The sequence below is a fragment of the Enhydra lutris genome, unplaced genomic scaffold (genome assembly GCF_002288905.1).
Source record: "Enhydra lutris kenyoni isolate GAN:26980312 unplaced genomic scaffold, ASM228890v2 scaffoldscaffold20, whole genome shotgun sequence".
NCBI lineage: Eukaryota > Metazoa > Chordata > Mammalia > Carnivora > Mustelidae > Enhydra > Enhydra lutris.
Window position 1 is genome coordinate 30,997,447 of NW_019154104.1, and position 14,894 is coordinate 31,012,340.

The window sequence follows — 14,894 nt, forward strand, 5'->3', positions numbered from 1 at the left end:
ATGGTCTGGGTCCGGTGAGCAGCGAAGCCCTGGCGGTGGGGGGAGCGCATCCACGGCTGGAAGCTCCTGGAGGAAAAGGCAGCCTGGTGACATCTCGCCGACTCCGGGCCATCTCTAAGGGGACATCGCTTTACAAATGATATTTGCCTCTTAGTCTCTGCGTGACCAAGAGCTGGAGTATCTCATCCCTTACTTGTCAGTGACATCTCTAACGGGGATAAAACGGCCACTCTGGTGAGAACAGCAGCTCATTAAATACCAGGTTTGGGAGTCATCCCTCGTCCTCTAACACCTACCCCGGGGGCCTGAGAGGATGGGTGCTCGCGCAGCGAGTTGCCGTCGCCTGCTGTCCGGTGTCTGGTGGGTCAGTGCCGTGCAGGCCAGCCAGGCCCGAGTCTCCTTCCTCCCGGGCCTGTTCTTTGCTCCTTCCTCCCCCCGAAGTCACCAAGGAGGACGCCAACAGCAAGCTGCCCTCCGGAGCAGGCGGCCCGGGCCGCAGCTGGGCCCCGGACGTCCGCAGGGCTTCCTCGCGATGGCTGTCTCAGGTCTTTGATGCGGGCCTGTGTTGCCCGTCTTTCTCTCTGTCCCCGGGTCACCTTTAAACGAAAGCACAGCTGATAGAAGCAAGGTGACCTTGACACTGAATTTTTGGTTGAACGGCAGGATTTCTCCAGGCCTCCACGGTCCATCCCAGCAAAGCCAGTTCCATCTCCAGGAAGGGAACAGGTGGGGTTGACATCCCGCTGGCCGTGCCAGGCCCGATGGGGACCGTGTCTGCTGGCCCCGGACAGCCTCTGGATGGCCCCCCTCCCCTAACGCTGACCTGCAAAGGCCTCAGGCTGCTTGTGTCCAACGATCCCTCGCGCCCTCCTTTTAGGAGTGCTCCAGACCCTTACCTGTGCCCTGGGGTCGTGCTCCCTCAGCGGGGCATGTCTGCTTGCTGCCGGCTGCTGGAGGCCCGCCGTTCTGTCCTTGTCCCTTTGTTCTGGCGGAGGCTCACCCCACAGAGCTCTCGGGATCCTCCCTCCATGCCAGGCTGGCGTCCCGGGCTGTATCCCAGCGCGGTGACCGAGGGCGGCACCAGGGTGTGGATCCCAGGTCCATACTGGTGTACAGTGTCCATAAGAAATTGTCCCCCACAGGTGGCATCGGAAGGGCTAACCCCGTGATCCAGACCCTGCGATCCCCTGGGCAGGGGAGCATCTGGCAGTTGATGTTTATGAGCAGAAACCCAGCGGAAGGGCGGGTTTGAGGTGGCTGCTTGTTCAGGTGACCTTGGTGATCTCTTTTGAACCTGGGCCTCATGCCACAGTAGGACAGCAGGGGGTGGTGGTTGTGGGGGGCGGAGAGGCTTCAGCCAACGGAAACTGGAGAGTGAGTCTGTGTAGGAGAGTGGGGCTCCCCCTGGATCCCCGAGGATGGGGTGGCATCTCGGGGTGCCCCGCTGATGCTGTGGCCGTCGTGCTCCAGATTGGAGAGGGTCGAAGGCAGGGCTGGGCAGCACGGGCCACCTGCAGCCTTGAGGCACAGGAACGGGGCGCCCCAAACCCAGATGTGCGCCACAGCGTTCCCAAGGTTTCATACGAGAAAATGACGTAAAATACTGCCTTAATAATTTGTACATTCATTACCTGTTGAAACAATATGGGCTATATTGGGTTAAATGTCTTAGAACTAATTTCACCTTTTCTCTTAATTGTTAAATGTGCTCCTAGAATTTTCAATTTCACATGTGGCTTTCCTTGTCCTTGAGTTGGACAAGGCTGGTCTGGGGGGCGGAGCTGGGGGGCTGCCTTTCTCTGTGTGTCCTGAGTCTTCAAATAGCCGCAGGCGTCTCGGGCCATCGTCCTCTGGAGCGTCACGCAGGGCTGGGGGTCTGTCCCCAGGCTGGGTCACCGCTCCCCCTTAAACGGGAGGAGCAGAGTCCTCCTCTCATTTGGGGAGAAAAGGGTCCTCTTCATGTTGTAGACTTGGCACTGTTCCTGGACGTCCCACAGCTCCTGGGAACCGCTGGCTATCATCCGAGTCCCCCGAAACCTCTCGGAGGCAGAGCGTTCTTGGGATAAAGGCTTCTTCCCTCTGGACCGTCCCCTGGAGGTAGAGTCCGACCTTGCCGGCCTCCCTGTGGCTCCCTAGGGGCGGTGAGGAGGGACGGGTCCGCGGCTCCCCTCCCTTGGCGGCTACTGCTCCCCCCACCCCGGGGAGGCGGGGGGCCAGGGTGAGGTCCGCGGCCCCTCCAGCCGTGTAGCTGCCCGGAGGTCGTGCGTGGGAATCACAGGGGGCGCCTCACCGTGAAGTCAGCCCAGGTAGTGCTCCTTCTCGGGGGCAGCTCCTGGACCCCAGGGAAAGATCTGTGGATTCGGAGCAGGGGCCCCGGGGGGACCCTCCCTTTGCTCTTGGCTTCCTGACCGTGTCTAGATGAGCAGCCGTCCGTTGTGACAAACGAGGTGGAAGGCGTCCCGGTGGGACAGTTTCCCGGGCCCCTGCCCCCCTCCCTGTCCCCAGGGATGGGCAGAGCCGAAGGGCAGTGTCGCAGTCCCCCTCGCCTTGCGCGTCCACACAGGTCGAGGGTGTGCCACTGGAGCTGCGTTTCGTCCAAGTTCAAGGCTTGTCCCGTGTCAACAGCGAACAACGGAAGCACTTCTTAGGACAGCTTATTTGTGTTCAGAGAACTGAAAACCTGGCTTCAGGGTCACGTGCTTGTAACCTTCAATTTCTTACCGAACGAACATGAGCTGCGAGGAGGCTCTGTCCCAGTGAGCGTGGAGAAATGGAGACGCTCCTTGCTGTGTCGAGGGTTGGGGGGATCTCAGCTCAGGCCTCCCGCCTCTCAGTGGGGCGACCTCCTGCACCCTGTCCCCAAACCCAACGGCCCAGGGCCCAGATCCTCCTTTATCCTCGTGCTGAGCCCCATATGCCGGTGCTGAAGGCAGAGGGACACCACCATCACCCCAACCAGAGAAAGCAAGACCACCCCCACCCCCGGCAGGAAGACACCTTTAGAAAGCTCTACACCCCACCTGTGGTGGCCTGCCGCTGTGGGGACAAGTGAGGTCAAAGGGCATCGCTGAGGTCCCCAGGAGCCCAGGCCCCGAGAGGCCGCCCGCTGCTCCCCAGGCCAGCCCTGCCCAGCATAGGACGCCCAGCCTGGGGCCGGCTTCAGTGGCTGGGAAGGTCACACAGTGACGTGGATAGGAAGAAGTAGATGAGAAATGGAGGGTTTGTTCACACACTGGCTAACAGCCCGACAAATCTGTGGTCGTGGGAGCCTCTGGCGAAGGATGAGTGTGGCTTCCTTGGCTGCCCGTGTTTTGCTGGATTAATGGAAACTGCTTTGTTTGCAGGGCTTACTGTCATCCCAAAACCAGGCCAGCTCTCCGGGTGGAACCGTAGTGTAGCGGCACCCCCGCTCGAGAACCCTCGCCCCGACGGGGCCCCACAGGAGCGACGGACGGACGGAGACGGGAGCGCGGACACTCACAGAGGCAGCTGTCACCCGGAGTCACGTGCGAGGACCCGCGGGGCCCGCTCGGAAGGGCGCTCTCTGCCATTCACCCAAAGAAGCTGTTCCCATTTTAAAAAGGTTCTATTGGGGCTGTAGTAAAAAAATAAAGGGGATTTTCTTGCGTTTTACTCAACTGTAATTAAAATCTCATATATATATATAAAAACCTATACATATATACATAGTGTAAAATACGATAATTCTTGGACGAGAAGTCCCCTTAAACTCAATGGTTATAAATAGTACTTCACTCTGTTTTTGCACTGATGTTTCCATACGTAGGTGAGCAGAGACGAGCTGGAAAGCATTCCTGGAGAAGGCTGTTGCTTTCTGACTTAAATCTGTCATTCAGGAAGATAGATGCTGCAATCATAGATTTTTACGAATTTTTGCACTTAAAATAGTTTAATGCTATTAGGGAATTACTTTAAATACGGGTCTCACGGACTCATGGCTCTGCAGGGTGTGAAGATGCTCTTTTTAATCTTAACAGTGACTTAACACCGGGCCCCCCTCGCAGTCAGCTCTGTATTCTGTGTGTAAATGCTGCGACTCTGCTGCTGGGGGACATGGTTGCTTCACCAGTCATTTCCGTCATTTATGAGTGATCTTTCTAATTCACACAAAAAAATTAATATTAAAAGTTTCTTGAATATACCGTTTATCTTCTGTTAAGTTGGCTCAATTTTTAATGTAACTTTTTGTTCGATTAAAGTTTGGTATGAAATGATTCGTCCTCTTCCACTGCGTTCCTGGAAGCCCAAGCGAGGAGGAGGACGGGCTGCAGAAGCACGGCTCATCTGGAGAGTTCTGTGGCTCTTCCGCAGCGTGAGGAGTGGGGGGGTGACCGCCAGCGAACCCCTCTCTCCTCCCAGCTTTAAGTCCTTGGGCGCGGTCTGTCGTCGCCGGAAGCCCGTGGCCACAAGACGTCATCGCGGCCTCTGGCGAGTCCAGGGTGTGGGGACTGTCAGGGACGGGTGTCGGCTTGAGACTGGCTCCGGAGCAGCTCTGGCGTGGGTCCCGCCCACACCCACCCACAGTGGATGCCCCGGCGGCGGGAATCGCCAAGCAGAAGGCTGTCACTTGGACCGTCATTGCAGCTACACCCGTGGAAGGTGTTTTTATCCGGTGGGACTGAGCCACGGAGTGTCCGAAACACAGCTCTCGAAGCGAGCGCGTTGGATCTGGGGCCTGTCCACTCGGCAGGGCCGGAAAACCGAGCACCCGCCTCCGAGAGCTGCCGTGTGCCCGAGGCACTGGGAGAAGAGAGGCTGGGCCACCAACACTTCTGCAGCTCGTGGAGCCCCTGGGTCCCCGGGACAGGCACTCTGGGGAACGGGAACGCCGGGAAACAGACCCCGCATTGTCTCGAGCAAGAGAGTCCGAATTTATCAATAACATACATTCAAAGTGACCTGCACATTCTGGATGGCCTGTCATGGTGACCAAAGTGCTGGCTTCTAGGCGTGTTCAAGGACACAGAAGACCCCACCTGCTGGGTCCAGGGACACCTGTGGGGGTCCACATGCTGCTGCAGGTCAGCCAAGGCCCAGGCCAGAGAATGGAGTCCAGCATTCACCCTGGGATCCTCTGGGCTGGGCTTCTTTTTCTAGAAGTGACAGGTGGAAATCTGGGCATGAGGGCAACGGTCACGTGTGTTAAAGTTCAGGCTCTGTTGGGTTGGACGCCCTAGCCGTGCCCCCCGCCCCCATCCCTCCTTTCACATCTCTGGAGATGGGCGGTCCTGGCTCAGCCCCCTGCCCGGCCCCCTGGGCTCAGGCTGCGGGGCGAAGCTGTCAGATGGGTCCCGGTTTGCTGTCGATGATGCATCTGTAGTGGGAACTAATTTATGGCTCTTGGACCAAGTAGTCCAAGGTGGCTTCCAAATGCCTTGTAGCTGCCCTCCCCCACCCCTCCACTCCCCCCAACCTCCCGCCACCGCGGACACGCAGCACCTGGCAGGTCCCGGGCAGGGGGCCCCCGGGCCAACCCCGAGGTCCATCACCCACGGAAGCCAGGGAAGGCTCAGCACGACTTGGGTTCGCTTTTACTTGCTGCCTTGAGCTTTTGTACACGTCTGGGGCCGGTGAAGGCGCGCTGCCCGCGTGGGGACGGGTCCAAGGGAAGCTAAGAGGGGGCCAAGGCTGCGGGCCCGGGAGTCAGTGAGCCTGCCAGCAGCCAGAGGAAACGCGGCAGGCCCACGAGTGTCCCCAGTGCCGGGGGCAGGGAGCAAGGAGCAGCCGCGCCCAGGTCCCTTGGGTGGCGTCGCCTTCCCTCTTTCTACCCCACAAGCAGGTTCACACGTGAAGGAGCTGTCAACGGGAGCTCTGGGACCAGCACCCCAGGCCGCACCTCCACGCCTGGGCACCCGGGCCGTGTGTGCTCGTGCCCTCTGGGGCTCACGGCAGGAGGGCCCCTTGGGGGAGGAGCGGAGGCGGCGCACTGGGCTTTGTCGTTGCCCGCCAACGGGAAGAGCGTTGCCCGCAAAGGCTCACCTGGCCTTCAGGTCCCCTTTACCACCTTGCCAGCCTGGAGTGAGAGGAGACCCACCAGGGCCTCGACAGTGGGTGTAGGCGGCCCCCCGCACGGGCCCAGCACAGGGCCTGGAGGCCAGGCACAGCCAGAGCCATTCCAGCTGCCCGGGGACTGGCTCCCATGCTGAGGGCGGCTGGGTGGGTGCCGGAAGGGAGAGCGTGGCCTGCTCCTCCGTGGATGCCAGTGCTCAGGGGGCTGGACTGGCTGTGCCCGCTTTGGAGCCTGGTGTGGCTGCGCTCCGGGCTCCTGGCTCCGGGCTGACTGCCTCCCAGCCTTATCTTCCAGAGACCAACATGAAGCCAAAAGAGCTTCAGTAGGTGGACAGGTCGCACCCCCAAGGGCCTGGCCTGCCCCAGAGAGGCCCTCCATGGGGACAAGTCTGCTTTCTCAGAAAGGCATGCGGGAGAACTTTAAAGATTTTCCTCTTGAGTTCTATACACTTACAGGGGTAATAGTTTTCCTAAAAACACAAATTCTTGTCAGTCCTTAAATGGTCCTTAGGGCCAGTCCTCGAGGACAGGATCATGCCCCGTGAGCCACTGCCCGTCGGGGGCCTGGTTCTCCGGCAGCCTCCCTGGCCTGGGTTCAGAGTGTGGGCGCGCAGGCCCTGCAGGGCCCTCTGCAATCCCAGGAATCTGCTCCTGTCTCTGGCCCTCCTGCCGCTCCGCCCCAGCACCACCCGGGTCTGGCCCCCTCCTGCCTCAGCTCCCAGGGGCCCCGGAAATCCCAGGTCCTCCGCAGAGGCAGAGCGGTGCCCCTCTTGACCCAGAGAGCCCCCCGCCACAACAGGGAATCTGGAAGCCTCTGCCAGGGTGTTAAATGGGCTCAAAGGAAGCTCTTTCCAGCCCCTCCTCATGTGCCCCCAACACATGAGGTGTCGTTTCTGGTGCTGAACCAGCCCTTCGGCCGGGCCAGCCTGGGACCCCCGGCCTGCCCCCGGCCTGGCAGGCAGGTCAGAGGCGGCGGCCACTGGAGAGCGTGGGGAAGAACATCACAGATTTGTCTTAAAAGAGGGAATAAGAAGACTAAAACTAACCTGGGAAATTTGCTTTTTCTTAATGGTGTACATTTGTGAAGACAAGAAAACGAAGGTGTCACTACGCTACATCCCAAGACAAAAACGGGCTCAGGAGGGGCCTGGCCTCTGCCCAGCAGGCGGGCCCGCGGCAAAGCAAAGCAGCATCTCTACTGTGGAGCCAACACGAGAGGCCGCGGGGAAGCCGGTGCTCTGACGTGCCCCACGCGTGGCGGCCTCGTCTGGCCACAGCTCCCCAGGGCACCGAGGACACACGCACCCAGGCAGAGCCTCTGGCTTCTCAAGTGCCACAAAACTAAGCTGTACCAAAGCCTTCCCAACAAAATAAATTCCCACATATGTTCCCAAGACCTAAGATAGAGAAATGCATGTGAGGACACATGTTTAACTCAGAAAATATTAAAATATCGCACTGATAGCTTATTCTTTAATAAAACTCCGACAGCGTGATGGAACTGCGACGTGCCCGTGCGACGGGTGACATCTAAAGAAGGCACGGCGTGCAGAGTCTGTGCTGAAACCAAGCCTAAATAACACAGTGTATAAACTCCGACCTCTGTTTTGATTCAGATTTTTTAAAAAGTTACAAAATATTCTCTGCCCCAAATTTCTCAGTTGGAAACATGAGAAGAAAGCCCGGGCTGAGGTAGTTTTACGAATGTGTTGGCTGGAGCACAGGACAGCCGCTCTCAGGACACCCGGAGCCGCAGGCTGGGGGCTCCAGGCCGAGGGGGTGCCGGCTGGCCGGCGGGGCAGTGCCTCCGGGGACACCAGGCTCTGCGAGGGGGACACGCCAGGCCTCTCCCCGCAGCCCTCCCTCCGGGGCTCTGCGGCGATCCTCGGGCCAGGCCGGCCACACCCAGTCTCCGCTCCCAGGGGCGAGCCGGCCCCGGAGTCTCAGCGCCCCCCGCCCTTCCTCTGGATCGAGGGCAGGCGGTCCTGCTTTACGTCGGGCTTCGTGTCCTTGTGCGCATCCGTCTGTTGAAGGAAACAGACACTCAGCGGGGCCGGCGCGAGAGCCGTGGGCCACGGGGAGCGAGCGCGATGGGCTACCTTCCGGCGGGTGCCAACACACTCGAGGGGCCTCAGCCCCGGCCCTTTCCTGCTGGGCCCCGGGCCGAACATGGGGTGCAGCGCAGGGCTGGGGTACGAGGATGGTTCGGTCACTCCTGAAAGCTTCAGTCTGGGCAGTTCCATGACGTACGCTGGGCCTGGTCTCTTGGGATGGTCCTCCTCTGGCTTTAGGGACTGTTTCTTGAAACAAAACACAGGTCAGATGAACGTACAATGGTGTCCCCTTCATGGAAATTAGGAAAAACAAAATAGGCTCTTTTGCATGACTTCGGCCTAATGGAACTTGACCAAGAGGTGTGGCCATACGGCGACTGGACGGTATCCCCGCCACCCAGGCCCCCCAGCTGCTGTTGGAACGTCCCACGGGAGTTTCACATGGAGTCCGCCCCGTGGGGCAGCTGACTGTAGCCTGGCCTGGCCTGACGCGAGGGAGGACACTGAGACGGTTACAGCCGCACTCCACAGGCCACGGCTGTGCTGGCGGCCCTGCTCTAACTCTGGGTCAGCCAGATCTGCCCTCCGTCTTGCTCTAGTGTGGCTGGTGAGCTAAGAATTTTTTTACTTAAAAAAAAAAAGATTCTATTTATTCATTTATTTGAGGGGAGGGAGAAAATCTCTAGCAGACTCCCCGCCGAGCCCAGAGCCCGACGTGGGGCTCGATCCCAAGACCCCGAGATCACAATCTGAGCCGAAACCAAGAGTTGGACACTCACTCAACTGAGCCACCCAGATGCCCCTACATTTTTTAATAGTTGCAAATAATTTCATGGCATATAACAGATGGAATGCACATCACAGTGTCCTAAGTCTTACCGGGAAAGAGCCCCACGGTTCGTTGATGGACCGCCCATGGCACCAGAGAAAAGAGGGCAGCTGTGATGGGACCTTATGGCCCACAAAGTGGGGAGGGCCTCCCATGTGGCCCCTCTAGACACGGGGGGACTGTGGTGGGTGCCGGCAAGAATGACACAAACATCTCCCTGGCAGGAAGGGCTGAGCAGGGACAGCAGTTGGGAGGCAAAATAAGGGGGGCTCAGGTGGACGGGGAGGTGTGTCACCGTTTGGGGCCCGAACCACTGAAAGGGAGCCACCTCCACCCTTTAAGGGAAGGCATGGGTAGAAAAGCAGGTTTGGGGGAAGACACTGGGAGATTGGGTCTGAACCACTCAGCCTATTAGCCAAAGGGAACCTTCAGGCAGGCGGCTGGACACAGCAGTCTGGAATTCCAGAAAGCAGCCCTGCAGCAGACATGTCGGTGACCTCAGCTCCTAGCACGAAGTGACATGCAGAGATGCTGGGACGAGTGACGGAAGGGCACAGTTCCCACACAGTGTGGTGCCAGCCTGGATGTGGAGCTGGTGGGGCCCAGTGGCGGGGGCCACTTGGGGCGCTCACGGATGGAAAGACTGCAGAAGGAACCTGTTGTTTCTAAAGCAAATGATCTGCGGGCGTGGGGACTGGTCACCAGCTCGCCGGGTCACCCGGGGCCAATTTACCTTCTCTGTGTCCCCTGCCAGGGTCAGTCAGAGGGCACAGGAAGGCATAGGGTCAGGCCTCGAGGACGGGCGCCCTTCCAGGCGGGGGCGGGGGGGCGTCCTCCACAGAGACACGGGCCACCCGAGGGTATCCCGGCCCAGCCACAACGGCCGTTTCCAACTCAATACCTTCACTCAGTACCTGCTTTCTGTCCTCCTTGGCAACGTGCCAGCGGTTACTGAGTAGTTCTGAAGCCACAGGGCACTCTGGAAAGAAAGCTTTTCTGTGGCCAGCCAGAGCCTGCTTCTCAGCCGCCCTGCAGGGAAGGGAGAGGGAGGGCACGCGCCCCTGAGAAGGTGCCCAGCCCAACGGCATGTCCCTCTCCCTGTTCCCAAGCTGGTCACCTCTGCCCTCGCCACCATGCTCACCCTGGCATAGGGCCCCGAGGTGCGGGATTAGATGCCCTCAGGCAACTCCTCCCATGCCAGGTACCAGCGTGCCCCCAACCCCACAGCCAGGTCCCCTGTTGTCACTGCTGTGCGCCAGGCCCCTCCTGGAGGTTTAATCGCCGGAGCCTCGGCATCAACCTCAAAGCAGCCGCTGAGCCCTCCTCGTGCCCTGCCGCGGGCCACTGACCGCCTCCTCCTAGAAGGCCACACCAGCAAAGAGCGAGGGGGCCGCCTCGGGGGTACCCGGTTCAGGACAGAGCTGTTCCCAGACCTACCCGCCCCTGCTCCAACGGCCCAGCTCCCGCCACCACCCGGAGCTGTGCGGGCGCCCACCTCTGCTCCTGGAAGTAGGGGTGCCGCAGGGCCTGGTGGGCAGTGATTCTCTCATCAGGATCATAGGCCACCATTGCGTGCAGGAGGGAGAGGCATTGCGGGGACAGACGGGCTGTCAGTAGAGGTATTCCTGATCCCTTTTTAAAAGGAAAATCAAAACTCATAGCTCTCGACCTGTATTAAAAGCCCAATGATAATAAATGATCACGCCATTATCTAAAGCACGTGACCAGCCGTCGTCATGATTCTACAGGGCCCTGTGCTGATGACAGCTTATGCACTAAGAAGGGGTGTAGCCACACAGTTGTCCAAACCCAGAGACGTGCAGCAGCAGAGGGACCCCCCTCACGTGAGCCTCAGACTTGGGGAGATGATGTGTCAGGCATGGGCTTGTGTGTGGGAACCGACACGCCACCCTGGCGCAGGGAATCTCTACAGGGAATCTGTACACCCCTGCAGGGAATCTCTGTACCTTCCACTAAGTTTTGCTCTGAACTTGAAACTGCTCTAAAAAATAAAGTCTAGTTTTAGAAAGGGGCTGGGGAGGAGGTTTGCGAAATCTGTTGTGCTATCAATGCAAGAAAACAACTTTTCTCCGAGAAGACTAACAGCACGTTCTTAGCTGAGAAGAAAGAGATGAAACTTGGGAGAAGGAGGAACCCATACCAGTAGTCTCTCCCTGCCTCCCCAGGGCCCAGGAGCCACTGCACCCCCGACCAAAACCAAACCGTAACCCGTCGTGGTCTGGCTGTCAGGTTGCTGGCAATGCTGGTGACGGTCACACAGACGCCTCACTGCGCACAGCCTGAATGTGGGAACCTTCTCCACCCAAAAGTTTCTCAGTCCCGGGTAAATATTCAGAGGACGAGACCTGCCCACCAGGCCTTCCACGAGGCCATTTGAACTCCTCCCTGCTGCTGGAGGGCGAGTGGCCCCGGCAGGACCCCTGCGGGATGACAGCCCGGAGCAGCCTCTTCGGCAGCCGCAGGGACCCAAGCAGATGGAGGGCCTATAAGGGCAGGAGAGGCATGGCCTGGTCCCCTCGGCTGGCGGCCACCACCAGCCCTGGCAGGGGGCAAGTTCCATGGGACTCTGGGGCGCACGCCACACTTACTGTGTGAACTTGGCGAGGGTCTTCCCAGGCGGCGTGCCGATGATGTCGTGGATTTTTGAGATCTGGTCTAGCTCATCGGCTCCGGGGAAGAGAGGCCGCAGACTGGAGAGCGGGACAGGGCTGTGGTCAGGACAGGCCATGGCCTCCTCTGCCCATGTCCCCCTCTGCCGGGCGGTTCGCTCACACGGAAACCCGAGGATACGGTCCCACCCGCGTGGTCCTCCCTGCAGCCGTGGGGTTTCCAGTCCCCCTTCGGCTCAGGCCTGCTTCTCCTTTCCCGACAGGGGGGCGTCCTTCTGAGAGGTGGCCACGTTCCTCTGCACACCCTGGGGTCCCCGTGGTGAGACGCATCAGCCCCACAAGTCTCCTGTCACAGCGGAGGTTTTCCCACAAAACTCGACGGTGGGCCGGGTCTGGTTCTGGGCACAAATGAAGTCCAAGAAACGTTTTGGTTTCCGGAGTGTTTATGGATTTTGGAATTGTGGATGAAAGATTTTCGGCTTATATAAATAAATTCAATTCGCAGGAGATGCCACAAAGAGCTTGGGACGGGAGCTCTGCGTGGGAAAGCTGCCACGTCCGTGGCTCCAGGAGAGAAGAGGAAAGCGCAGGCAGGCAGGGAGCAGCTCTGAGACGGGGCGGGCGGCAGGGGTGTGTGTGGCGAGCCCCCTCCCTGCACCAGCCATCATGTTCCCAGCACCGCAGTCCACTCCCCGTACAGAACTCAGTGCAGCAGGAAGGCCTGTCTGCCGGTACTTAAGCGTCCATGAAAAGCACCACTCAGCCTTCCAAAAATAACAAGTCAATTCTCAGTCGGTGTGTCCTGAAGGACACGCACGTCTGTATTTATGAAGTGGGCAGCTGAGCTGGCGAGAGCAGACGACCTGGGTCCTCGCCTAGGCACGTCACCCAGATGTTGAATTCACCTGCTCGTCCGTAACAGTCCACTCCGAGCAAGTGAACGCTGGCCCACCCACTCCGTGGGGCTCTTCAACCCCATGCCCTACTCACCCCTGCGTGGGACCAGCCCACCTCCCTTCTTCCGGGGCCCACAGTTCCACCCGCCGGTTAAGCACGAAGGCTGAGGGGCATGGAGGCCGGGGAGGATGGTTAGGACCGGGCTTTCTAGAATCCAGCTGCACCACAAGGTGACCCACACTCATGCCTGTGACCAGCACATCCTACACACTGTGTCAGGGTAGGTCCCAGGAGCGGGGACACTGCTCACACACCCCCAAGGTGGGCCCCACAAGGTGGCAATAAGCACGTTTCTACTCTGGTCCTGAACTCACGAGTCAACCGTCTCACTGCGAAGCCGAGCAGGGAGCCCCGCCGGCCGCCGGCCAAGGTAGGGAGGAAGAAGCCGATGCTGTTCTGCACTTAGTCACGCGCGAACAAGGACAAGTATTTGACGAAAAGGAAAATGAAAGCCGAGTGTGCTTTCTGTCACGTGAAATAGTCCCGTCGGCAGGACAACGGTGCAGTCTGTCTGGTAAAGGAAGGGCCCGGCCCAAAGCCACCCGGTGGGTAGGCCGAGCCTTGCCAGGCGGCCCCTTTTGGGACATTGGCCTGGAGACCCACGGGCACGGGGCAGGAGGTCTCGGACACAAGGTGGGCCTCAGCTCTACCTGGCGATCTCGTAGAACACGCAGCCAGCGCTCCACAGGTCCATTTTGTAGGTGTAGAAGCCGTCGGTGAGGAGACACTCCGGGGCACGGTACCAGCGGGTGGAGATGTACTCCGTGTAGGGCTGCTTGGAGTAGACGCTCCGGCAAGATCCGAAGTCCCCCAACTTCAGGATATCCTGCTGCAGGGACAAATGACATCTCACCAAGCAGCTGTTAGAGTAGAGACCACTTCCAATATTTATGCGCCGATGGGAAAATTGCGAGCATTGAAAGCAGCTTATGAAATACAAATGACTTCACGAGCACACACAAGGGCCTCTGACAGGTACGAGAGTGGGGTTTCTATCCAGTAGGATGCGTTTACAAATATCCTGGCTCTGTTTCACAAATACTTCCAAATGTCTACAGGTTTTGGGAAATTTTAAGTCACAGCATGAGTCTACAAATGAATTAAAAACACCATAGTGGTTTGTTGGCCCTATTGTGTCTCTAACTTCCATCTGTCCAGCTCTGCTGGCCCCTTTGTTCTGCCCCTGGGGGTGGGGGAAGTGGGGGCCAGCTCTCTGGAGCCACGGGTTCTTTGGGTCAAGTCAGAAAGACCGGAGAGACAGGTTTCAAGATATCTCTCCCATTTTGTTCACCCCTCACATTCAGGTAATAACACACACAATGTCAACAAATTTGGAGTCTCTGTGCCTTCACCTATAGCAAACATTAAACACAGCACGTTTCCTAGCCAGGTTATCAAGGAACTTCATTCCAGGCTTTCACCTGCTCCCATCACCCAGCGCATCACGTCGGACCTCCAACAAGATGGTAAGGCTTGTTAAAAGGCAAGAAAAACAATCTGAGGGACAAAGCAAGCATCAGAACCAGCTTCAGATGTGGCACAGAGTTAAGAATTCTGGAATGACTCGTCAGGGAATTTAAAATTCTCTACAAGTGAATAGTTAAGGGCTCTAGTGGAAAAAGTAGATGATGGCCAAGTTCAGGGAAAATTCACATGGGAAATGCAAGCAGAGAGATGGAACCTCTAAGAATCAAAAGGAAGCACTAGAAATAAAACCACTGTGCCAGAAATAAAAAATGACTTTGATAAGCCCATCCACAGGCTAAACAGCCACGGAAAGAATCAGCTAGAAGACGCGCCAACAGAAACTTCCAAACTGAAATGCAGAGACAACAAATGGTGAAGACAGAGAACAGCCAACAACCGTGGGACGACTTCAAAAGGTGTGGCACTCCACACTACGATGTGGACAAATGTCAGAATGATGACGCTGAGGGACAAATCCAGACCAAGAAAGAGCACATACTACAAATGCCATTTAGAGAACATTCTAGAAAGTGCAAACTAATGCCTGGGGACAAGGGGACAACGGACAGAAGGGATGACCAAGGAGTATGAATAACCTTCCAGAGACAAAAGGTCTGTCTGCTTGGCTGTGATGATGGCTTCATGTGTGTATACATATCCCCAAACTCACCAGCCTTCACACTTAGAAATACGTACAGTTGACGTGGCTACAGTATGGGACAGACCTGAGTGCAAATCCTGCCTCTTCTGCTTTCACATGCACAGAGTTTGGAGTGATAATATGAATGGAGTTTATTTATCTATTATTTTTTTAAGTAGTGTTTATACTCAACATGGAGCTTGAACTCATGACCCCGAAATCAAGAGTCACACGCTCCACCGACTGAGCCAGAACCATACCCCAGCGGTTGATTTTTGCCTGTAGTA

The 14,894-nt window shown here is 57.9% G+C and overlaps 2 protein-coding genes across 5 annotated transcripts in view; one reads left to right on the forward strand and one right to left on the reverse strand.

Annotated features, from left to right (window-relative positions):
* Positions 1–3,531, forward strand: part of LOC111148581 (WD repeat domain 20) — a 65,530-nt gene extending 61,999 nt beyond the window's left edge. For all 4 annotated transcript variants that reach the window (XM_022505264.1, XM_022505268.1, XM_022505272.1 and 1 more), the window contains one exon: positions 3,345–3,531. In XM_022505264.1, the coding sequence (XP_022360972.1) occupies positions 3,345–3,398 (54 nt within the window). In that variant the 3' untranslated portion in view covers positions 3,399–3,531. The remainder of the gene's footprint in view (positions 1–3,344) is intronic.
* Positions 3,532–7,633: 4,102 nt separating this feature from the next.
* Positions 7,634–14,894, reverse strand: part of LOC111148761 (MOK protein kinase) — a 52,363-nt gene continuing 45,102 nt past the window's right edge. The window contains exons 7-12 of the mRNA XM_022505555.1: positions 13,151–13,329; positions 11,523–11,624; positions 10,409–10,582; positions 9,828–9,942; positions 8,130–8,330; positions 7,634–8,054 (exon numbers count right to left, since the gene is read on the reverse strand). Of these exons, the coding sequence (XP_022361263.1) occupies positions 7,974–8,054; positions 8,130–8,330; positions 9,828–9,942; positions 10,409–10,582; positions 11,523–11,624; positions 13,151–13,329 (852 nt within the window). The 3' untranslated portion in view covers positions 7,634–7,973. The remainder of the gene's footprint in view (positions 8,055–8,129; positions 8,331–9,827; positions 9,943–10,408; positions 10,583–11,522; positions 11,625–13,150; positions 13,330–14,894) is intronic.